The sequence below is a fragment of the Carcharhinus amblyrhynchos genome, chromosome 35 (genome assembly GCF_965287045.1).
Source record: "Carcharhinus amblyrhynchos chromosome 35, sCarAmb.v2.hapA, whole genome shotgun sequence".
Taxonomy (NCBI): domain Eukaryota; kingdom Metazoa; phylum Chordata; class Chondrichthyes; order Carcharhiniformes; family Carcharhinidae; genus Carcharhinus; species Carcharhinus amblyrhynchos.
The window spans coordinates 9,413,373-9,438,992 of NC_137358.1; the positions used below are offsets into that span (position 1 = coordinate 9,413,373).

Below are 25,620 nucleotides of genomic sequence, written 5' to 3' on the forward strand. Positions count from 1 at the left end.
AAAAAAAAGGCAGATTTGGATCCACAGAATCCCAACACTGCGGAAGGAGGCCATTCGGCCCATAAAGTTTGCACCGACCACAATCCCATTAAGGCCCTACCCCAGTAATCCTATGTAATTATCCTGTTAATCCCTCTGACACTAAGGGGCAATTTAGCATGGCCAATCCACCTAACCTGCACATCTTTGGACACTAAGGGGCAATTTAGCATGGCCAATCCACCTAACCTACACATCTTTGGACACTAAGGGACAATTTAGCATGGCCAATCCACCTAACCCGCACATCGTTGGACACTAAGGGGCAATTTAGCATGGTCAATCCATCTAACCCTCACATCTTTGGGCTGCGGGAGGAAACCAGAGCACCAGGAGGAAACCCACGCAGACACAGGGAGAACAGACAGTGACCCAAGCCGGGAATCGAACCTGGGTCCTTGGCACTGTGAGGCGGCAGTGCCAATCACTGTGTCACCGTGCTGCAGGAGAAGACTTATTTTACTAAATGGATTTAGTTGCAAACCCAGAAATTGCTGAGTTTAATATTTAAATGTAACTGGTTTTCCAGTGCGTTTGTGAAAGGCATCTGCGATTGAGGGTAACTGGGAATGAGTTTCCCATGGTTTTGGCAAAAGTAAGCCAGGTTTGACTAACTTATTCAAGTTCTTATCAAGTGGCACAGTGGTTAGCACTGTGGCCTCACAGCATCTGAGACCCAGGTTCAATTCCGACCTTAGGTCACTGTCTGTGTGGAGTTTGCACGTTCTCCCCATGTCTGCATGGGTTTCCGATGCGTGCTCCGGTTTCCTCCCATGCTGTGAAATAGGACCTATTCTGTGTTGTATATCTCGATGATTTGTATGAAGTTCATTTACTTTTTAGTGTCCCAAGTAAGCTTATATTAACACTGCAATGAAGTTACTGTGAAAATGCTCTAGTCGCCACACTCTGGTGCCTGTTTGGGTACACTGAGGGAGAATTTAGCATGGCCAATGCAGCCTAACCAGCACGTCTTTCAGACCACGGGAGGAAACCGGGGCACCCGGAGGAAACCCATGCAGACACGGAGAGAATGTGCAGACTCCACTGTACCACCGTGCCACCCCAAAGGGATTGAATATATGGTTGCTAAATGTGCTAATGATACAAAGATAGGGGAGTAGGTGATGAAGAGGGTAGAAGGAATCTGCAGAGGAACATAGATAGAATGAGTGAGGGTGCAGAAAAAATTGACTGATTTAGAATAATGTGGAAAAATATAAACTTGTCCTGTTTCATAGAATCCCGATGTGGAGATGCCGGCGTTGGACTGGGGTAAACATAGTAAGAAGTCTCACAACACCAGGTTAAAGACCAACCAGTTTATTTGGTAGCACAAGCCACTAGCTTTCGGAGCGCTGCTTCTTCATCAGGTGAGTGGGAGCTCTGTTTATGAACAACTCCCACTTACCTGATGAAGGAGCAGCGCTCCGAAAGCTAGTGGCTTGTACTACCAAATAAACTTGTTGGACTTTAATCTGGTGTTGTGAGACTTCTCATAAAATCCCTACAGTGCAGAAGGAGGCTATTCAGCCCATCGAGTCTGCATCGACCACAATCCCACCCAGGTCCTATCCTCGTAACCCCATGCACTTACCCTAGCTAGTCCCCCTGACACTAAGGGGCAATTTTTCACAATCAATGCACATAACCTGCATATCTTTGGACCGTGGGAGGAAACCGGAGCACCCGGAGGAAACCCACGCAGACATGGGGAGAACGTGCAGTCTCCGCACAGACAGTGACCCGAACCGGGCATCAAACCCGGATCCCTTGTGCTGTGAGGCAGCAGTGCTAACCACTGCGCCACCCGGACAGGAAGATTAGAAAAGAAACATATTATTTAAATGGAGAGAGATTGCAGATCGAGTTACAGAGGAATCTGGATGTCCCGGCACAGGACAGAAGGAGGCCATTCGGCCCAACTTGTCCATGCCAGAAGACGTTAGCATAGAGGTGCAGCAAGTGAGTAGGAAGGCCAATGGAGTGTGGGCGTTTATCTCAAGGGGAATGGAAGATAAAAGCAAGGATGTACATGGTATCAGTGAGATGTGCGTAGTTTTGGTCCCCTCATTCAAGAAACTTGCACTGGGGGGCAGTTCAGAGAAGATTGACTGATACCTGGGATGGGGAATTCTCTGATGAGGAATGGTTACACAGACATGCCCCTGTATACTTTAGAGTTTAGAAGAATGAGAGGTAATCTCATTGAAAGATATAAGATCCTGAGGGGATTTGCTAGGCTAGATGCTGAGACAACATTTCTCCTTGTGGGGGAGACCAGATTTATGGGGACACAGTTTGAATGTGTCTCCCATTTAACACACGGTTTAACAATAAGAATTTAGGATGGAGAGAAAAAGAAATCTTTGCTCTCGTTAGACAGAGAAATCTCTTCCCGAAAGAACAATGGAAGCAATTAATATTTTTAAGATGGCATCATTAGATTCTGGATTGTGAGGGGACATAGCTTTAATTAAGGGGCGGTAATTATAGGATGGGTGTCAGAGGTAGGTTCTTTACTCAGAGGGTAGTAAGGGTGTGGAATGCCCTGCCTGCAGCAGTTGTGGACTCGCCAACTTTAAGGGCGTTCAAATGGTCAGTGGATAGGCATATGGATAACATTGGAATAGTTTAGGTTAGCAGGTCATTAGATTGGTTCCACAGGTCGGCGCAACATCGAGGGCCGAAGGGCCTGTACTGCGCTGTAATGTTCTATGTTCTATGACTAATAAAGGTGTCAAAGGCAGGATTGTGATGTTAAGGCCAGAGTCAGATCAGCCATGAGCAGGCCTGATGGGCCAAATGGCCTTCTCCAGCTCCTACTTCTCTTGTTTGTATGTTTATACATAGTCACCAAGGCTCCATCTTCCAAACCCACAAGCACCAGAAGGACAAGGGCAACGGACACATGGGAATCCATAAAATCCAAACAGTGCAGAAGGAGGCCATTCGGCCCATCGAGTCTGCACTGACCACAATCCCACCCGGGTCCTGTTCCCACAACCTCGCATATTTACCCTGCCAATCGCGCTAACACGAAGGGGCAATTTAGCACGGCCAATGCACCTAAGCCGCACATCTTCAGACCGTGGGAAGAAACTGGAGCATCCGGAGGAAACCCACACAGACGCGGGGGAGAACATGCAGACTCCACACAGGCAGTGACCCAAGGCCGGAACTGAACCAGGGTCCTTGACGCTGGGAGGCAGAAGTGCTAACCACTGTGCCACCATGCCGCCTACCACATTCTTTGTACTGTTCTTTATTCTTTGTGGTGGGAGCACCGCCACAGTACAGGAACAGGCACTTCAGCACACCAAGCCTGTGTCGACACATGGTGCCTTTCTCACCTGAAGACCTTTTGCCTCTACATGGTCAAGTTCCCCTCCTAACCACTCGCCATCCTAACTTGGAAATATATCGGTCGTCCCACCCTAACAGCACAGTGCGTGTACCTACGCCACAGCGGGTTCAAGAAGGTTTGAGGATAATTAGGAATGGATGGTAAATGCTAGCTCAACGAGAAGTGTAAAGCACGTAATTAAAGATAGATTTCCTCTAACTGTCCCACCTTGCTGTCCTCCCTCAGAACTCTCCGACCTCACTCCAGAGGAACAAAAAGAGGTCCAGAGTGTCCGCGAGCACAGGGAAGAGCTTCAGAAAGACATTCAGGTAGGATGAATAAATGTGATCTTACTGAGGCACCGTGCTACAATCCACATTCCACACCTCTGACTGATGCACGTATTTGCCAACTTTAACACCCTTCAGTTTCCTACTTGGAGTTTTTCCAGTATGTACACTTTGTAAAAGTTCATTACATTACAGTTAGAGAATGCCTACAGTGCAGAAAAGGCCATTCAGTCCATCAAGTCTGCTCTGACTCTCTGGCAGAATATCTCACCCTGTCCCTTACCCCCACCCTATCCCTGCAACTCTGCACGTCTACTGTGGCCAATCCACCCTAACCTGTACATCTTTGGATACTAAGGGGCAATTTAGCATGGCCAATCCACCTACCTATACATCCTTGCACATTAAGGGGCAGTTTAGCATGGCCAATTCACCTAACCTACTCATCTTTGGACACTAAGGGGCAATTTAGCATGGCCAATCCCCTTAACCCACACATCACTGGACACTAAGGGGCAATTTAGCACGGCCAATCCCCTTAACCCACACATCACTGGACACTAAGGGGCAATTTAGCATGGCCAATCCACCTAACCCACACATCTTTGGACTGTGGGAGAAACCTACGTGAACATGGGGGAGAATGTGCAGACTCCACACAGACAGTGACTAAGCCGGGAATCAAACCTGGGCCCCTGGCGCTGTGAGGCAACAGTGCTAACCATTGTGTCACCATGCCATTTAGTTACATTCTGCCCCTCAACCCTATCTACTTGCCTAAGTTTCACATCCTGTCACTAAAGCAACTCTCTTCAGGTGTATTTATATTCTGTTTCTCCTGACTCTGAGCTGTCTTTTGCAGAGGTTGAAGATGGAAATTGCGGAGGTTATTGCTGAGCTGGAGAACTTTAATTACTCAGACGAGAGGTGAGGAGTGAACGATTATTGACCATCCTTAAATAATCTGTTCCAGCTCCTGGCGATTCTTGCTGTGATAGGACCCCCAGTGGTCTATCTGATATTGACGATTTAGAACAGTAATACTTTCTCAGTGAATACATTAAACAGGTTCCAACAGATTCACCTTTGATATGTAGTCACACAATATAATGACAATGGAATTGTTGGCTAACACACAGTGATCAATCTCCATCAGTCTGTCTGCAATCGGATATGGGGCTATAGTTAGTTTAAGGCATAAAGCAATAGATAAATCACTCAATTCAAATGGCCAAATCCATCTAACCTACACATCTTTGGACACTAAGGGGCAATTTAGCATGGCCAAATCCACCTAACCTACACATCTTTGAACACTAAGAGGCCTATAACAAATGGCCAATCCATCTAACCCACACATTTTTGGAATGAGGGAGGAAATCGGAGCACCTGGAGGAAACCCACACAGACACAAGGAGAATGTGCAAACTCCACATGGAAAGTCACTCAAGGCCGGAATCAAACCGGGGTTGATGACACTGTGAGGCAACAGTGCTAAACACTCTGGTACCCGTGCCACCCCACTACCCAATCAATCTATCAGTGCAATTTGTGGGGCAATTCTTCAGGTGTCTGGTTTAAGATTGAACGAATGAATGACCAGTTAGAATGTGGAACTTGCTACCTCATGGAATGGTGGAGGTGAATTGCGTAGGTTCCTTTGAAGGGGAGCTGGATGAACACATGACAGAGAATGGAAGAGTAGGGTGAAATGATATAAGGTGGGAAGATGAACACCAGGATGGAGGTGATGGGCCTCATGACCTGTGTTCTCATTAATTCGGTGTATTTCTAAAGATGATGTGGAGATGCCGGCATTGGACTGGGGTGGGCACAGTGAGAAGTCTCACAACATCAGATTAAAGTCTAACAGGTTTATTTGGAATCACAAGCTTTCAGAGAGTTGGGAGAACCCCAGCTCTGAGCGAAGCCTGAGCAACTAGGCCCGCTTCCCATGGCAACGGGCCTCTTTGCTTTGAAATAAACCCCTCCATGAGTCAAATCACCTGATGAAAGGGCAGCACTCTGAAAGCTTATGATTCCAAATAAACCTGTTGGACTTTAACCTGGTGTTGTGAGGCTTCTTACTATTTCTAAAGAGTTGAGGAAAGCCAGGGGTGGAGAGCGTTGGGAACCATAGTTCCAAAATGATCTGCTTTTATTGTTAATTTTACTGGATGTGGGTGTTGCTGGCTAGGTCCAGCATTTGCTCCCCATCCCTTAATGCCCCTTGGTGGTGATTACGTGATTAAGAAAACCACTCCCTTTCTCATTTTTTGGAATTGCGTGAGGCGACAGTGAGACAACCTGATCTGCTCCAAGGCTGGTTCCCTTGAAACGAGATCCTGGGTTTGTTAAACGTTTGATGTTTTCCTCTTAATGGCCTCACCCTCTCTTTCCATTTCAGCAACATGGCTGAGAGGAACAAACTGATGGCTGCGGGGAAAAAGAAATTCAACATGGATCCCAAAAAGGTAAGCTTTATTCACTCTGGCTTTCCATTGCTCATCCCCCCTTTGCCCCATCTGGAAGTAGTGGCGTCGTGGACTAGCAATCCAGATCACCCACAATAGATAACCTGCTTTGATAAAGGGTCACCTGGACTCGAAATGTCAGCTCTTTTCTCTCCTTCCAGATGCTGCCAGACCTGCGGAGATTTTCTCTTTTGGTTTCAGATTCCAGCAGTAATTTGCTTTTACCCCATGGTAATGCTCTTGGGGAACTGGGTTCGAATCCCAACATGATAGGTTTCGTAGAATCGTGGAACCCTACAGTGCAGAAAGAGGCCCTTCAGCCCATCGAGTCTGCACCGAACATAATCCCACCCACGCCCTACCCCCATATCCCAACATATTATACCCACTAATCCCTCTAACCTACACATCCCTGGACACTAAGGAGCAATTTCTTAGCACGGCCAATCAACCTAACCCGCACATCTTCGGACTGTGGGAGGAAACCAGAGCACTGGGGGGAAACCCATGCGGACACGAGGAGTATGTGCAAACTCCACACAGACAGTGACCCAAGCCGGGAATCGAACCCAGGACCCTGGAGCTGTGAAGCAGCGGTGCTAACCACTGTGCTACTGTGCCGCCCACAAATTTAATTGGATTTGCTTTGACTTATTATTGTCACATGTATTAGTATATGGTGAAAAGTATTGTTTCTTGCGCGCTATACAGACAAAGCACAGGGCAGTACGGTTGGCACAGTGGTTAGCACCAGGAACCCAGTTCAATTCCCAGCTTGGGTCACTGTGTGAAGTTTGCATGTTCTCCGTGTGTCTACATGAGTTTCCTCTGGGTGCTCTGGTTTCCTCCAACAGTCCAAAAGGCGTGCTGTTTAGGTGGATTGGCCGTGCTAAATTCTCCCTCAGTGTACCTGAGCAGAAGTGTGGCGATTAGGGGATTTTCACAGTTACTTCATTGCAGTGTTAATGTAAGTCTACTTGTGACTAATGAATAAACTTTACTTTTTACCACTCATAGAGAAGGAAAGGAGATGTTGCAGAATGTGGTGTTACAGTCATAGCTGGGGTGTAGAGAAAGATCAGCTTAATATGAGGTAGGTCCATTCAAAAGTCTGACAGCAGCAGGGAAGAGGCTGTTCCTGAGTTGGTTCATAGAATCCCTACAGTGCAGAAGGAGGCTCATCAAGTCTACACCGACCACAATCCCACCCAGGCCCTATCCCCGTAACCCCATGCACTTACCCCAGCTAGTTCCCCCCTGACACCCAGGGGCAATTTATCATGGCCAATCCACCATTTTGGACTGTGGGAGGAAACCGGAGCACCCGGAGGAAACCCACGCAGGCATGGGCAGAATGTGCAAACTCCATAGGTACGTGACCTCAGACTTTTGTATCTTTTTCCCAATGGAAGAAGGTGGAAGAGAGAATGCCGGGGGTGCATGGGGTTCTTTTCCCGAGGCAGCGGGAAGTGTAGACGGAGTCAATGGATGGGAGGCTGCCTTGTGGGATGGATTGGGTTTCGTTCACAACCCTTTGTAGTGAAATGGTGAAATTTGAATTTGATTTTTTTCTTTAAATGCGGTATTAAAAGTCTAATTTAAGAGATGAGGAATTTCTTCTCTTGGATGGTGATGAATCTGTGAAGTTCTTTACACAGAGGGCTGGAGAGGCTGGATCATTGAGTATATTCAAGGTTGGGATAGACAGATTTTTAATCGGTAAGGGAATAGAGGGATATGGAGATGAGGCAGGAAAGTGGAGTTGTGGATCTCATCAGATAAGTCATGATCTTGTTGAATGGCGGAACAGACTCGATGGGCCGAATGGCCTACTTCTGCACCTACGGTCTGATGCTCATTAACAATAAAAACTCATTGGTTCACTAATGGCCAACGGATGAGTTAAGATGGACCGGAGTGAGGCGCCTTCTTGCGAGTGTCCCCACACTACTCTCTAATTCTATCTTTTATTCTATGCTTTAATTGGGCAGCACCGCGACACACAAACCTCCCAATTTTCACACTCCGGCGCCTGTTCGGGTACACTGAGGGAGAATTTAGCACGGCCAATGCGCCCTAGCCAGCACGCCTTTGGGAGGAAACCCCCCGCGGGCACCAGGTAGAACCAGCAAACTCCGCACAACCCAAACCGGGGTGGGGGGGGGGAGGAATCGAACCCGGGTCCCTGGGGCTGCGAGGCAGTAGTGCTAACCCACTGTGCCAGAGTAGGACAAGGTGGGATGAACGCCCTCTCGGAGAGTTAGTACCGAGCTCGTGGGCCGAATGGCCTCGCCCGTCACCGTCAACATTCTGGGAAAGGACAAAACGTGGTGGTCCGTAACTAATTACGAGAATGCGTGATGGGGCCGTCCAACCTCTTGGGGGTTTCTCAGTTTGCAGGCGCTGCATTGCTTGTAGAAACGCAGATAATCATTAAGTGGAAAGCGAGCAAGGTGAGTCACACAATCGAAGCACATTTATTTAGTGCAGCTTCATTGTGTGGGCAGTAACACTGAAAAGCCACAGGAAACAAACAAGCTCGTAAGAAATGCCAAAACCTATTCTCAACTCAAAAAGGCTGATGAACCGATACCTTGCACCAATACTGCTAAGATCTTAGCGACTAAAAAAAAATTCCTTTGTCGACGCAATTGAGCACTCTTACTTTTCACAAAACATGCACAGGAGAATGATGAGTAGGGAAAGACTCGCTGGCCCGTTAGGTCCGTTCCAGTACGTACGTGGTGTCTGGGGATTCACGACCAGACATTTCCCTGGCGTTGTGAGGCAACAGTGTTAACCACTGCCCTGTAGCTTCGCACCTCCCCACATCCCCACCCGCCCACGGCCGTCCACCGCACCCGCCAAGGGTCACTGATCCAAAAGAAAATAGAAATGGAAAAAAAAGTGGGGAAAAGAAAACAGGGAAAAAAATCTCTCACCGAACCACCTGAAATGAACGAGATGGAATGCAGGAAAGAGAGAGAGAATCTGGTGCAATAATCTCTCCCTCAATGTCAGCAAAATGAAGGAGATAGTCATCAACTTCAGGAAGGGTAGTGGAGGATATGTCCCTGTCTACATCGACGGGGATGGAGTTGGAATGGTCGATAGCTTGAAGTTTCTAGGTGTCCAGATCACCAACAACCTGTCCTGGTCTCTCCACGCCATGGTGAAGAAAGCCCACCAACGCCTCTACTTTCTCAGGAGGCTAAGGAAATTTGGCACGTCAGCTACAACTCCCACCGGCTTGATGCACGGAGGGTCGGTCTCTCTGTATCACTCTTGCAGTTGTTCCATTTTCTGCTCTTTCTATCCTTCTTCATGTAAATCCTTCCAACGGCTGGAGGTAAGAGTGGGAGAGACTCCTGGTTAGCCAAGCTTGGTGTGGAGTAACGCCCCTCAAGCTATAAGCCTTTGGCAACAGACTAACAACCTGTTCCAGGAATTACTAGCTACGGAAACAGACAAAAGTGCACCTTTCTGCATTACTAGATGTGGTAAAAAGTCTGACAACACCAGGTTTTAGTCTGTTGTCAGACTTTTTACTGTGTTTACGCCAGTCCAACGCCGGCATACCCACATCATGATTACTAGATGTGGGAAGGGAATTGGCATTGGACCTTCACTGGTTGACTTGGAAGGGTGTTAAGTTTAAAGTTTATTTATTATTGTCACAAGTAGGCTTACATTAACACTGCAATGAAGTTACCATGAAAATCCCCTAGTCACCACACTCTGGCACCTGTTCGGGTACATTGAGAGAGAATTTAGCATGGCCAATGCACCTAACCAGTGTCCTCCATGTGGGAGGAAACCAGAGCACCCGGAGGAAACCCACGCAGGCACAGGGAGAAGGTGCAGGCTCCATACAGATAGTGACCCAAACCGGGAATCGAACCGGGTTCCTGGCGCTGTGAGGCAGCAGTGCTAACCACCGTGCCATTCCTCTGGTGAAAGTGCACAAGGTTTAGACCGCTATAAACTTGTAGCTCTGCTAATGACTGTTCTTATCATTGCCCCAGGGCATAGAGTATCTGATACAGAACAAATTGTTGTCTCCGAAAGAGGAAGATATTGCCAAGTTCCTGTACAAGGGGGAAGGTCTGCATAAAACAGCCATCGGAGACTATCTGGGACTGAGGTGAGATCACTATTCAACCTACAGCCTGCAACCCAACACAAACCCTCTCAAAGCTGCGGGGGAATTAGAAAGAACTTGTATTCGTAAAGCACCTCTCATCAGTTCAAGTCTTTAAGCAAATTAAGTATTCTAAAAAATGTAGTTGAGTTGTAATGTAAGAAATGGGACGTGCAATTAAACACAGAAACTTAAAAATTACACAGAAACATAGAAAATGTTCAGACCACAAAAAGCCCAAAGACAGAGAAAAACCCAGGTTCAATTCTGGACTCGGGTCACTGTCTGTGCCGAGACTACACATTCTCTCCATGTCTGCGTGGGTTTCCTCCGGGTGCTCCGGTTTCCTCCCACAGTCCAAAGATGTGCAGGTTAGGTTGATTGACCGTGCTAAATTGACCCTGAGTGTCAGGGGGATTAGCAGGGTAAATGTGTGGGGTTACGGGGATAGGGCCTGAGTGGTATTGTGGTCAGTGCAGACTCGATGGGCCAAATGGCCTCCTTCTGCACTGTAGGGATTCTATGATGGATTCTATGATACTAGAATAGGAGCAGTAGACCATTTGGCCCTTCGAGCCTACCCGATATCATAGAATCAATGCAGGATGCAGCCATTCGGTCTATCAGACCTACACTGGCAACAATCCCACCTAGACCCTATTCCCCCCAACACCATTATTTACCCTGGCTAGTCCCCTTGACACTAGGGGACAATTTAGCACGGCCAATGCACCTAACCCGCACATCTTTGGAGGAAACCGGAGCACTTGGAGGAAACCCACGCAGACATGGGGAGACTGTGTAAAGTCCGCACAGACAGTGACCCGAGCCGGGAATCGAACCCGGGTCCCTGGTGCTGTGAGGCAGCAGAGCATCTTCTGCTCTGTAAGGATTCTATGAGATGGCTTTTTTTTTAAACAACCATCCGGTATTTTCCCAGTCTTTACTAATCAGGGTGGCGTTTTTATTCCAGTTTTATTTGTAATTAATTGAATTTAAATTCCCTATCGGCTGTGGTGGGATTGGAACGTATGGCTGGAACCTGACCGTTCCTCCCACCACGGGACTCGGAGCTGGCGAGGGGCGGACTATGGAAAGATGCATTGACCGCGGGGGCAGGATTTTACAGTTTCGGGATGAGCGAGCCCATGAAATATCTCCCCATGTTTCCGGATCATTCCTCAGGGTCTCGGGATGACTGGGCCAATCACGCGACCCCTGGCACCTCTCTCGGTGGCCAAGAGGGAGCTAGCTTCCCGATTGGCTCAGGAAAGGTGTGGGCACGTCAGGAGACCAATGACGGAAGGGCAGAGGGTAGAGGTGACTCATTGGTGGTGAGAGGTCATGTGACAAGGGAGAGGTCCAGGAATGTGTCATGTCGGAGTTGGCCGCTCTCCGGGCGGAGTTAGTTCGGGAATGCTGAACTCGTTCTCTTTTTTTGCTCCCTTTCTCCGCAGAGAACCACTGTACCTCAAGATCCTACAGTGCTTCGTCGAACTGCACGAGTTCGCCGACCTCAACCTCGTGCAGGCGCTGAGGTGAGAATCGCCGAGGGGGTTGTCAGTCCTTCAGGTCGTGCAAGGCACCATTCAGACATTTTCTCTTCCCTCCTGGCCCATTTTTATTCTTTCCCTTCAGTTTCTGACCCTCCCTTCTGCCCTGTTTCCTGATCCAACCATTCCACACCCCCCCCCATCACTTCTACCAAAGTACAAAACATAGAAACATAGAGAATAGAAGCAGCGGGAGGCCATTTGGCCCTTCGAGCCTGCTCCCCCATTCATTTTGATCATGGCTGATCATCAAATCCAATATCCTGATGCCCCCACCCCTCCCCCTTCCCTCCATAATCCTCTTTTATTTTGTTTGTTCGTGGTAACATGGGCGTCGCTGGGCTGGGCCAGCATTTATTGCCCATCTCTAGTTGCCCTTGTACAGGGGGCAGTTGAGAGTCAACCACATTGCTGAGGCTCTGGAGTCACATGTAGGCCAGACCGGGTAAGGACAGCAGATTTCCTTCCCTAGAGGGACACTGGTGAACCAGAAGGTTCCCTTTAGCCCCAAGAGCTCTATCTAATCTTTTTTCTTGAAATCACACAATGCTTTGGCCTCAACTACTTTCAAAACTCTCCCTCGGCAAAGGTGTGGGCATGTCGGGAGACCAATGACAGAAGGGCGGAGGGAGGAGTGATTCATCGGCGGTGAGAGGTCATGTCACAAGGGGGAGCTCCAGGAATGTGTCATGCTGGAGTTGGGAACCCGAACAGTGTCTCCGAACAGGCGCCGGAGTGTGGCGGCTAGGGGGATTTTCACAGTCACTTCATTGCAGAGTTAATGTAGGCCTACACGTGACACGGACAGACAAACTTTCTAATGACAAGAGATTCTCACTGCACTTGACTTACGTCTGGGTGTGGGCTTGGGGAAAAGTAAAAAGAGATTGTAGAAAGAGGTGGAAGCCAGAGTAGGTATTGTAAAGCAGTGTATTCAAAACCTGTTGAGATGTGGAGATGCCGGTGTTGGACTGGGGTAAACACAGTAAGAAGTCTCACAACACCAGGTTAAAGTCCAACAGGTTTATTTGATAGTAAATGCCACAAGCTTTCGGAACGCTGTTCCTTTGTCGGATGAGTGGAGGGTTCTGATCAGAAACAGGGTATATGAAGGCACACACAGTTTTCAGTTTACTGTGTACCTTTATATGCCCTGCTTCTGATCAGACTCTCCACTCACCCAACAAAGGGACAGCGTTCCGAAAGCTAGTGGCGTTTACTATCAAATAAACCGGTTGGACTTTAACCTGGTGTTGTGAGACTTCTTACGCACATTGAAGCCAGTGTCATCTCTGTGTGGCTGCGAGATTATATCAAATAATCAAGATTCTTCTGCAAAATCACTAACATGCTTACCTTCCTCCGAGGTCTATTTTATCAGGTGGATTATAGGTGGCACAGTGGGTTAGCACTGCTGCTTCACAGCACCAGGGACCCAGGTTCAATTCCTGGCTCGGGTCACTGTCTGTGTGGTGATTGCACATTCTCCCCGTGTCTGTGCAGGTTTCCTCCGGGTGCTCAGGTTTCCCTCCAAAGATGTGCGGGTTAAGCGGATTGGCTGTGCTAAAATTGCCCCTTAGCGTCAGGGGGAACTAGCTAGGGTAAATGCACGGTGTTATGGGGATAGGGCCTGATTGTGATTGTCATTGATGCAGACTCGATGGGCCGAATGGCCTCCTTCTGCACTGTAGGGACTCTATGATTTTATGATATATCCTTTTCCTGCCCCACCCTCATGCGTATTTCTCTCTCATACCCCAAAGTACAAGACAGAGTACAGGAATGAGGTAGGGAATCTGGTGAACTGGTGCGGTGACAATAATCTCTCTCTCAATGTCAACAAAACAAAGGAGATTGTCATCGAGTTCAGGAATCCTAGTGGAGAACATGCCCCTGTCTACATCGGGAAGCGTAGACAGAATCAATGGATGGAAGGCTGGTTTGCACGATGGACTGGGCTACATTCATGACCGTTTGTAATTCCTTGTGGTCTTGGGCAGAGCGGGAGTCATACCGAGCTGTGATACAACCAGAAAGAATGCTTTCTATGGTGCATCTGTAAAAGTTGGTGAGAGTCGTAGATGACATGCTAAATTTCCTCCATCTTATGAGAAAGTAGAGGCTTGGGTTTCTTAAATATATTGTCGGCAAAAGGGGGGAACCAGGACAGGTTGTTGGTGATCTGGGCACCTAAAAAGCTCTCGACCGTTTCTACTTCATTCTCAGTCCATCAGGCAAACCTGCCTCCCATCCGTTGACTCTGTCTACACTTCCTGCTGCCTCGGGAAAGCAGGCAGCATAATTAAGGACCCCACGCACCCCGGACATTCTCTCTTCCACCTCTTCCGTCGGGAAAAAGATACAAAAGTCTGAGGTAACGCACCAACCGACTCAAGAACAGCTTCTTCCCTGCTGCCATCAGACTTTTGAATGGACCCACCTCACACTATGTTAATCTTTCTCTACACCCTAGCTATGACTGTAACACTACATTCTGCACCCTCTCCTTTCCTTCTCTATGAACAGTATGGTCTGTCTGTACAGAGCGCAAGAAATAATACTTTTCACTGTATGCTGGTATATGTGACAGTAATAAATCACAATAAATCAAACGTGTTTTCTCTAACTTACAGGCAGTTTCTGTGGAGCTTTCGGCTGCCAGGCGAAGCGCAGAAGATCGACAGAATGATGGAAGCTTTTGCCACGCGGTATTGCCAATGCAACCCAGATGTCTTCCAATCAACTGGTAAGGAATGCTGTGAGGCAGCGGTGCTAACCACTGTGCCGCGGCGCTGGCCCCTGTGGACAGTTGTCATGGTCACCATTAGCGAGCCAATTTACTAATTGAATTTTAATTCCACCGGTTACTATGGTGGGATCTGAACCCGTACCTCCAGAGCTTCAGCTGGAATGCTATTCCATGGCATTGCCCAACCTCCCCCCCCAGAACATCAAGGCCCCTGCCATTCCCTCATTCCCCCTCATCCGTCTCATACTAAGGAATGAGAAATGCCAGTCCCTCACTCTGATTTTCTTCAATATCTTTCTATGATTGGCCAGTGACTGTCGTCCACTCAGGCTAACTCTTCAGATGCTGCCATTTTTGTCTTGCACCATTGGCCAATGAATCATGGACAGAGTGTACGAAAGATATCTGCTAACCCCAGGATTAGGGCACCACAGTGGCACAGTGGGTTAGCACTGTGGCCCCACAGCACCAGGGACCCGGGTTCGATTCCCGGCTTGGGTGACTGTCTGTGTGGAGTTTGCGCATTCTCCCCGTGTCTGTGTGGGTTTCCTCCGGGTGCTCCGGTTTCCTCCCACACTCCAAAGATATGCATGTAGGTGGATTGACCATGCTAAATTGCCCCTTAGTGTCCAAAGACATGCAGGTTAGGTGGATTGGCCATGCTAAATTGCCCCTTAGTGTCCAAAGACGTGCAGGTTAGGTGGATTGGCCATGCTAAATTGACCCTTAGTGTCCAAAGATGTGTAGCTTAGGTGGATTGGCCATGCTAAATTGCCCCTTAGTGTCCAAAGACGTGCGGGTTAGGTGGATTGGCCATGCTAAATTGCCCCTTAGTGTCCAAAGACATGCAGGTTAGGTGGATTGGCCATGCTAAATTGCCCCTTAGTGTCCAAAGACATGCAGGTTAGGTGGATTGGACATACTAAATTGACCATTAGTGTCCAAAGGTGTGCAGGTTACGTGGATTGGCCATGCTAAATTGCCCCTTAGTGTCCAAAGATTTGCAGGTTAGGTCGATTGGCCATGCTAAATTGCCTCTTAGTGTTCCGAGAGGTGATTGTTGGGTGGATTGGCCAAGTGAAATTGCCCCTTATTGTCCCAAATTATGTAGATTAGAGGGACTAGCAGGGTCAATATGGGGTTGGGGCCTGGGTGGGATGCTATTTTGGGGAGTGAGTGCAGGTTCGATGGGCTGAATGGCTTCCTCCTGCACTGTAGAGATTCGATGATTTATAACAAGCCAGTGCCTGGGAGCCATCGCTGATTACCTTGAACAGAGTGTGTCATCGCGAGCATACCTCAAGGGCTAACGGCTTACCCTTCCTTGCAGATACCTGCTACGTGTTGTCCTTTGCAGTGATCATGCTGAACACCAGCCTCCACAATCCCAACGTGAAGGAGAAACCTGTGCTGGAACGATTCGTGTCAATGAATCGTGGGATCAACAATGGAGGCGATCTTCCGCATGAGCTCCTCAGGGTAGGTGTGCCCGTCAAGAATTCGCTGCCTCTTCCTAGGCTCATCGGGATATAACCTGAGATAACGAAAACTGGAACAGGAGGAGGCCATTCAGCCCCTCGAGCCTGCTTTTTATATTCATCCATGGGAATCGATGGCTGGCCAGCATTTATAAGTTATTTTTTACATTACATTAACACCGCAATGAAGTTACTGTGAAAATCCCCCTAGTCGCCACACTCCTGTTCGGGTACACTGAGGGAGAATTTAGTACGGCCAATACACCTAACCAGCACATCTTTCAGACACTGGGAGGAAACCGGAGCACCTGGAGAAAACCCTTGCAGACACGGGGAGGATGTGCAGACTCCACACAGACAGTGATCCAAGCCAGGAATCGAACCCGGGTCCCTGGTGCTGTGAGGCAGCAGTGCTAACCCACTGTGCCACTGCCAATTTATTGTCCATCCCTACTTGCCCTTGAGAAGGTGGTGGTGAGCTGCCTCTTGAAGCACTCCACAATGCCGTTAGGGCTTTTCGTTGAGGCTTTGTAGCCTTTGATGCAACTTAATATCTTGCTGGGCCATTTCAGAGGGCAGTTGAGAGTCAACCACATTGCTGTGGTTTTGGAGTCACATGTAGGCCAGACCAGGTAAAGACGGCAGATTTCCTTCCCTAAAGGGACATTAGTGACCCAGATGGGTTTTTCTGACAATGGTTTTGTGGTTCTCATAAAATCCCTACAGTGCAGAAGGAGGCCATTCAGCCCATCGAGTCTGTACCAACCATAATCCCACCCAGGCCCTATTCCCATAACCCCACATATTTACCCTGCTAATCCCCCTGACACAAAGGAGCAGGGCCAATCCATTTAACCTGCACATCTTTGGACTGTTAGGGGAAACCAGAGCACCTGAAGGAAACCCACTCAGACATGGGGAGAACATGCAAACTCCACACGGACAGTGACCCGAGGCCGAGAATTGAACCCAGGTCCCTGGCACTGTGAGGCAGCAGTGCTAACCACTTATTGGCAATATCCAATCCTTTAATTATCTTAAACTATCAATTAGATTGCTCCTTAATATCTTACAATCAAGGGAGTATAAGCCTTGGAGATGTAACCAGTCCCCATATAATTTAACCCATTTGGTTGAGGGGTCAGTCACGAGGGGGGCATTGTTTTAGGGTGAGGAGCAGGAGGTACAGAGAGGATTTGAGGAAAAAATTCACTCAGAGTATGATGGAATCTGGAATGGGAAGACAGAGGAGGCCGGAAACCTTACAACCTTAACTATCTGGATGAGCAACTGAAATACCATAACATTCAAGTGCAGGAAAATGGGATTAGCGCGCTTTTAGTGGGAGATGTTGTTGGTGCGGACTCGATAGGCCAAAGGGCCTTTTCTGTGCTGTACGACCCGATGGGCAGGATTTTCCAACCAGGCTCGCCCGCAAACTGGGAAATCCCAGGTTAACGGACCTCTGCACAGTCCCTGTCCTGCCCGTTACGGTTCCTGTGGATTCCGGACGCCGTGCACGCAATGCCTGGGCTGTTGGAAAGGCTTCGCCGTTGTGTCGCACATAACGTCAAGGGGTGTCTCTGCCCTTGGAGTTGGGGTGCTGCCGGTAACTCCTCCACCCACGTGGCTTCTGCCTGGCCTCCTGGTTGGTGCGATGTCTTCGGCGTCCGCACCGATCCTCGGCATTGCGCGGGTGTGCATTTCTGTTGCCACTTTGTGCTCCTTGTCCGTGTGGGTGTACAGCGTTGGACCGTGTTACGGGCAGCACGATAGCTCAGTGATTAGCACTCTAGCTGCACAGCCCCAGTCCGACTTTTGGCTCAGGTCACTGTCTGTGGGAGTTTGCACATTCTCCTCGTGTCTGCGTGGGTTTCCTCCAGGTACTCCGATTTCCTCCCACAACTCAAAGATGTGCTCCCTAGGGGCAGGAAGATTCCGCCCTATTTAACCCCAGTGTCTGACGAGACTGCATCACACGCTCTCCAAGGCTAATATCTCCTTCCGGTGGGACGCAGGGACTGGGGGGTGAAGGCGGAACTTCTGGCTTCAGATTCATTCGGATTGAACTGTTGGGAATCTCACACAGCCTCTCTCTCCATTCCGATTCCTCTGCAATAGAATTTGTACGAGAGCATCCGGAACGAGCCGTTTAAAATCCCGGAGGATGATGGGAATGACCTGACGCACACGTTTTTCAACCCAGAGCGGGAAGGCTGGCTTTCCAAACTCGGTAAGAGATCCCCGATTACTGCGGCCTTCTGGGAGAGGCGGAGGTCATGATGTGGAGATGCCGGTGTTGGACTGGGGTAAACACAGTAAGAAGTCTCACAACACCAGGTTAAAGTCCAACAGGTTTATTTGGTAGCAAAAGTGGTTTGTTGGACTTTAACCTGGGGTTGTGAGAGTTCTTAGAGGTGGAGGCAACAGACTAATCACAACAAAGCAACTCATACACACACACACACACACACGCACACATTCATGCACACGCCCACCTTCACACACACACACTCTCACACACGCCCACCTTCACACACACACACACACTCTCACACACGCCCACACACACTCTCACACACACACACTCACATGCGTGCACACACAGTCACACACACATGCTCACACTCACACTCTCACGCACACACTCACTCGCACACACACTCTCACAATCACACAACACTCACGCACACACCCACTCACACATAGATACATGCGTGATCCCAAACCACAGTTTTACATATGGGGGAGGGTGTGGTTGTCCCCCCCCCGCCACCCTTGGGCCAATTGAGGCCTTTAAGTGGTCGACTAATGACCAATTACGGACTACCTCCCGTCCCCAGCAATTACTGATGGGCTGAATGGCCTCTACTGCAGATCCAAATTGAGATGTTTTTATGTAGCAAGTCCACACTTTCATCGTGATTGAGATGCTGGGGTGGGGGAGGAGGGGTGCGGGGTTAATCGTAATCAATCAGGCCTCAACCACTGGATTCACCCTCGCGCTGGGAATCCTATTGCAGCCAATCAGAGGGCAGAATCCGCGGTGTGACTCCATTCCAAGGTGCCACCCCATGTGACACGTCTCTAACTATCTTTACAGGAGGTCGGGTGAGGACGTGGAAGCGCCGATGGTTTATTTTGACTGACAACTGTCTTTATTACTTTGAGTACACAACAGTAAGTGGCTTTTCCTTCACGTGACCTGTGATTAGGGAGGATCTGGGCAAGGAAATAGGCCATTGGGCCCAAACAATCCATGCTCTCCATTCAAATCTCCCTCTGTCTTTCCTCAACTAAATCTACCATCATAACCCCGATTCCCTTCTCTCTCGTGTGTCTGTCTAGAATCCCCTTACTTATGCCCAAGCCCTTTGCTTCAGCCACTCTGAGAGCTGGTTCCATCTTCTCACCTGGGTAAAGACATTTTTTGGACACTAAGGGGCAATTAAGGATGGCCAATCCCCCTAACCTACACCTCTTTGGATACTAAGGGACAATTTAACATGGTCAATCCACTTAATCTGCACATCTTTGGACACTAAGGGGCAATTAAGCATGGCCAATCCCCCTAACCTATACCCCTTTTGATACTAAGGGACAATTTAACATGGTCAATCCACCTGACCTGCACATCTTTGGACACTGAGGGACAATTTAGCATGGCCAATCCACCTAATCTGCACATCTTTGAACACTAAGGGGCAATTAAGCATGGCCAATCCCCCTAACCTACACCTCTTTGGATACTAAGGGACAATTTAGCATGGCCAATCCACCCAACCTGCACATCTTTGGTCTGTGGGTGGAAACCGGACAGCCCGGAGGAAACCCACGCAGACACGGGGAGAATGTGTAAACTCTGCACAGACAGTCACCCAAGGCTGGAATTGAACCCGGGTCCTTGGCAGTGTGAAGCAACAGTGCTAACCACAGGGCCGCCCCGTCGTCACCTCAGGCAGTACCTGACTACATTACAAGTACACTTCTTAAGCGAAATATAAAGATCCCAGAACACATGGTTACAATAAGGATGTGATTTTGTTTTCTCAGGACAAGGAACCCCGAGGTATTATCCCATTGGAGAACTTGTGCGTGAAAGTAGCAGAAGACTCCAGAAAATTGGTACGTGGTTAAAAATAATGTTAAAAACCGAGGTGTTGAAGGATGTTGATGGTAGAGGGTGAATTATTTTGGCATAAACCTGGCAGCACCGAACTACCCTTCAGAGCAAAATATTGTGGCTATTGGAAATCTGAGATAAAAACAGAAAATGCTGGAAAATCTCCATGGGTCTGACAGCATCTGTGGAGAAAGAGAGAGACACTGGGAGGGATTGTCCAGCCCCTCTGGCCAGTGGGATCTTCCAGTCCTGCCAAAGATGAACCCCTCCCCTCTCCCCATGGCAGTGAAGGAAAGGACAAGCCACACAAAATGGTGTAGATTCCACTGGGACAGGGTTGGTCAGATGATACTTAACCCTGACAAGTGCGAGGGAGAAGGAACAAGACATGGGAGTATTTAATGAATGGCAGGACACTGGGAAACTCTGATTAACAGAGGGATGCTGGGGTAATTATTCACAGATCCTGGAAGTCAGCAGGGCAGGTGAATAGGATAGTTAAGAAGGCAAATGGGACACTATGCTTTGATCCACTGTGGCATAGACTACAAGAGCAAGGAGGTTATGCTGGAGTTGTACAGAGTGTTGGTGGGGCCACAGCTGGAGTACTGTGTGCAGTTTCTGGTCACCTCACTATAGGAAGAATGTGATTGCATTGGAGGGGGTACAGAGGAGATTCACCGGGATGTTCCCTGGGATGGAGCATCTGAGCTACAAGGAGAGACCGGATAGGCTGGGATTGTTTTCTCTAGAGCAGGGGAGGCTGAAGAGGGACATGGTTGAGGTGTATAAGATTATGAGGGGTATGGACAGGGCGAGTCGGGAGCCGCTGTACCCCCTTGGTTGAGGGAATCAATCACGAGGGGGCAGAGTTATGGGGAGAGGGGCAGGAGATTCAGAGGGGATTTGAGAAAAATCTTTTTCACTCAGAGGGTGGTGGGAATCTGGAATGCGCTGCCTGGGAAGGTAGTGGAGACTTACAACCTTTAACAAAGGCAGCATGGTGGCACAGTGGTTGGCACTGGTGCTTCACAGCTCCAGAGACCTGGGTTCGATTCCCAGCTTGGTTGCTGCCTGTGTGGAGTTTGCACATTCTCCCCATGTCGGCATGGGTTTCCTCCCACAGTCCAAAGGTGTGCGGGTTAGGTTGATTGGCCATGCTTAAATTGCCCCTTAGTGTCCTGAGATGTGTAGGTTAGAGGGATTCGTGGGTAAATATGTTGGGATATGGGGGTAGGGCCTGGGTGGGATTGTGGTCAGTGCAGACTCAATGAGCTGAATGGCCTCTTTCTGCACTGTAGGGTTTCTATAATTTCTGTAAAATACCTGAATGAGCACTTGAAATATAACATTCCAGGATACGGGACAAGTACAGGAAAATGGGATTAGTGCTCCTTTAGTGGTAGTTATTGTCAATGCAGACTTGATGGGCCGAAGCACCTTTTCTGCTCGGTATGGCTCCATGGGGAGAGTTTTAACCATCCCGTCCCACCGCAGGGATCGGAGCGGGCGAGGGGCGAACAATGGGAAGGTCCGTTGACCTCAGGCAGGATATTCTGGTTTTGGGATGAGTGAGGCCATAAAATTCTGCCCCGTGACTCTACTGACTGGAAGATATGGCCAATGGTGAGCTGCCTCTGCTGCTGGAAAATACGGGAGGAAGGGCAGGCCTGGAAAATCCCACCCTGAGTTACCATTTCAAATCTGTATGACTTCCTTGTAACGGAGAACATTTGGGAAAATGGAACTCTCCTTCTGTCCTGTGGGAGAGTCTCACTGGGGTCTTGGAGGTTCACTTTTGATTGTCTCTCCGAGGACGCTGCCAGACTGAACATAAGAATTAGGAGCAGGAGTAGGCCATCTGGCCCCTCAAGCCTGCCCCGCCATTCAATAAGATCATGGCTGACCTTTTCGTGGATTCAGCTCCACTTATCTGCCCGCTCACCATAACCCTTAACTTCTTTACTGTCCAAAAAATTATCTATCCTTGCCTTAAAAACATTCAATGAGGTAGCCTCAACTGCTTCACTGGGCATGGCCAATCCACCTAACCTACACTTCTTCGGACACTAAGGGGCAATTTAGCGTGGCCAATCCACATAACCCGCACATCTTTGGACGCTAAGGAACAACTTACCATGGCCAATCCACCTAACCTGTACATCAAGGGTGGCACAGTGGGATAGGGCCTGGATGGGGAATGACACTAATAAATAAACGTTAGAACAGTATTTACGTGGTTGGATAAGTTCCCGGTCGATGGTAACTTTGAGATGTTGAAGACGATCGGAAAGCGATGCGAGAAGCATGTTACATTTGTGGAGAGCTAACAGGTTTACCGAGGACCAACTTGCTTTGATTTTGCAGAATTGCTTTGACTTGTACAGTCCTAACAGTAAAGGTCACACCATTAAAGCCTGCAAAACGGATACTGACGGCAGAGTGGTGGAGGGGAATCACAGCTTTTACAGGATATCTGCCCCTTCCAGAGAAGAGAGAGATGAATGGATCAAATCAATCAGGTAAACCTGATCTGTACGTTAAAGCTCCAGGTCTTAGCAATAGTTCTGTTTGAGAACTTTTCCCCAACAGCCATCCATTCATCAAATGCACCTATGACCATACTAGTCAGAAAGAGAGTGCAGAATGTAGTGTTACAGTCATAGCAATGCGAGGTAGGTCCATTCAAAAGTCTGATGGCAGCAGGGAAGAAGCTGTTCTTGAGTCAGTTGGTACGTGACCTCAGACTTTGGTATCTTTTTCCCGATGGAAGAAGGTGGAAGAGTGAATGTCCAGGCTGCGATGGGACCTTAATTATGCTGGCTGCTTTGCCGAGGCAGTGGGGGGTGTAGACAGTCAATGGATGGGAGGCTGGTTTGCGTGATGGACTGGGCTACGTTCACAACACTTCGTGGTTTCTTGCGGCTTTGTCAGAGCAGGAGCCGTACCAAACTGCAGGATTTAGCCCAAAGACTGGTTAAGAACTGAGTGGTTTGCTTGACCACTTCCCATGGCATTTAAGAGTCAACCACATTGCTATGGTTCTGGAGTCACATGTCGGCCAGACCAGGTCGGGATGGAGTTTTCTAAAGTTTAAAGTTTATTTGTTATTGTCACAAGTAGGCTTACATTAACAATGCAATGAAGTTGTGAAAATCACCAAATCGCCACACTCCTGTTCAGGCACACCGAGGGAGAATTTAGCATGGCCCCAATGCACCTAATCAGCATGTCTTTTGGACTGTGGGAGGAAATCAGAGCACCTGGAGGAAACCCAGGCAGACATGGGGAGAATGTGCAAACTCTGCACAGGCAGCGACTCAAACCAGGAATCGAACTCGGGTCCCTGGTGCTGTGAGACAGCAGTGCTAACCACTGTGCCCAATTTCCTAAAGGAGCGTAAGTGAACCAGATGGGTTTTTCTTAGAATCATAGAATCCTACAGTTCAGGAGGAGGCCACTCGACCCATCAAGTCTGCATCAACCACAATCCCATCCAGGCCCTATCGCCATAATCCCATGCATTTACCCTGCTTGTCCCCTTCATGCTAAGTGGCAATTTAGCATGGCCAATGCACCTAACCCACACATTTTTGGACTGCGGGAAGAAACCGGAGCACCCGGAGGAAACCCACGCAGGCACGGGGAGAACATGCAGACTCCACGCAGACAGTGACCCAAGTCGGGAATCGAACCTGGGTCCCTGGTGCTGTGAGGCAGCAATGCTAACCTGCCCCGACAAACATTTCAAGGCCATCATTAGAATTTAATTCCGGATTTTTATTGAATGCAAATTTCACCATCTGTCGTGGTGGGATTCACCTGGGTGTCATGGGGTTATGGGTTACTGGTGCAGCAACAATACCACTATGCCATTCCCCCCAACCCCCAATTTTTCAGATTGTGGCCTTGGTGTTTGAGGAGTGTTTTGAGTGCTAGAACGTGTAGTGAAACGTTATTTTTTAAAATTAAATTGATTGCAAAGGTTTAACATGTTTTTACTACATTTCAGAGCCAGCATCACCCGAGATCCTTTCTATGACATGGTGGCAGCAAGAAAGAAAAAGTTAACCGTCAACAAATCGAATTGAAAAGGATTTTACTTCATTCTTTCCCTCTCGAACAGATAGATAAACAAGACAGTGAACTGACGCAGGTGGCGACTCTACGTATTCCACTGGCTGGTGCATGGACAATTCCCAGAACATTCCTCCTGGTATCCCAGATATCGGGATGCTCAGCTGGGGTGGGGGGGGGGTTCCTTTATTCCGAATTGGGATTTGCGCACACCTTCGCGCTCTTGTCGCTCCTTCAGTTATCAGAACTCTTTCTCTGCACATCGATGGATCAGATGGGAGCCATCAAGGTTTGATAATAATCCCTCGTCCTGCACTCCACCACTTTGCATATGGTTCCGTGGTCCAACTTCTTATCGGAATTGTTGGGCTCCATTAACATCGATTGGTTTTTCTCAAGACATCCCATGCAGAATCCTGGGATAATGGTTGAATTCTTTGCCTCGCGTTCAGCTAGAACTTTGTCGGTGACCAGCGTGGTGCTTATCCTCATTGGTATCCAGCTAAAACACATCAGACTTTGGTGAGGCCACACCTGGAGTACTGTGCATACTTTTAACCTCCTTATCTAAAGGAAGGATGTACTTGCCTTAAGACTGCAGTGAAGGTTCACAAGGCTGAATCCTGGAATGAATCAGCAGATGTTCAGAAGAGGTTGCATAGATTGGGCCTGTCCTCACTAGAGTGAGGGGTAATTGCACTGACACTTTTGCAATTCTTAAGGGTCTTTGTAGATCGGTGCTAGGAGGCTGTTTGCCTTGGCTGCAAGGTCCAGAATTAGCTCCCAGTCTCAGGGGCTGACCTGAAAATATATTGGCCGTTCCTTTGCAGTCGCCAGGTCCAAATCCTGGAATTCCCTCCTTAACGGCATTGAGGGTCAACCCACAGCACGTGGACTGCAGCGATTCAAGGAGACAGCCCACCACCGCCTTCTCAAGGGGCAACCAGGGATGGGAAATAAATGCTGGCGCAGCCAGCGATGTCCCACGAATGAATAAAATCAAAAGTGAGGGATCGGCCCATTTTGACTGAGTTGAGGAAAGATTGTTTCACTTAAAGGGGCTCAAATCTTTGTAATTCTTTACCCGAGGGATCTGGACGTTCATATGTTGAGTATAATCAAGACACAGATCTATAGAGATCAGCGAATTAAGGGATAGAAAATCAATCGTGATCTAGGGTTCAAAAGGACAAATGGTCTCCTCCTTCAATTCCTTAGTGTTCATACATACTCATAATATTTCAAAATGACCCAGTCGACAGCCAATATATTTGGACTGATTAAGATGACTTGGCTTTTGAGGTGTGGCAGTTTTTCAGTATCAGAGAGCTATTGTTAGGACATCTATTT

At 48.5% G+C, this 25,620-nt stretch overlaps 1 protein-coding gene across 1 annotated transcript in view; it reads left to right on the plus strand.

The window, feature by feature from the left end:
• The window catches only part of LOC145361546 (cytohesin-2-like), a 57,171-nt gene extending 31,768 nt beyond the window's left edge, over positions 1-25,403 (plus strand). Inside the window, exons 2-13 of the mRNA XM_080217371.1 lie at positions 3,632-3,714; positions 4,538-4,602; positions 6,083-6,149; positions 10,175-10,293; positions 11,748-11,828; positions 14,477-14,589; positions 15,923-16,071; positions 18,192-18,303; positions 19,174-19,250; positions 20,124-20,195; positions 22,561-22,715; positions 24,206-25,403. Of these exons, the coding sequence (XP_080073497.1) occupies positions 3,632-3,714; positions 4,538-4,602; positions 6,083-6,149; positions 10,175-10,293; positions 11,748-11,828; positions 14,477-14,589; positions 15,923-16,071; positions 18,192-18,303; positions 19,174-19,250; positions 20,124-20,195; positions 22,561-22,715; positions 24,206-24,284 (1,172 nt within the window). The 3' untranslated portion in view covers positions 24,285-25,403. The remainder of the gene's footprint in view (positions 1-3,631; positions 3,715-4,537; positions 4,603-6,082; positions 6,150-10,174; positions 10,294-11,747; positions 11,829-14,476; positions 14,590-15,922; positions 16,072-18,191; positions 18,304-19,173; positions 19,251-20,123; positions 20,196-22,560; positions 22,716-24,205) is intronic.
• Positions 25,404-25,620: the final 217 nt, after the last annotated feature.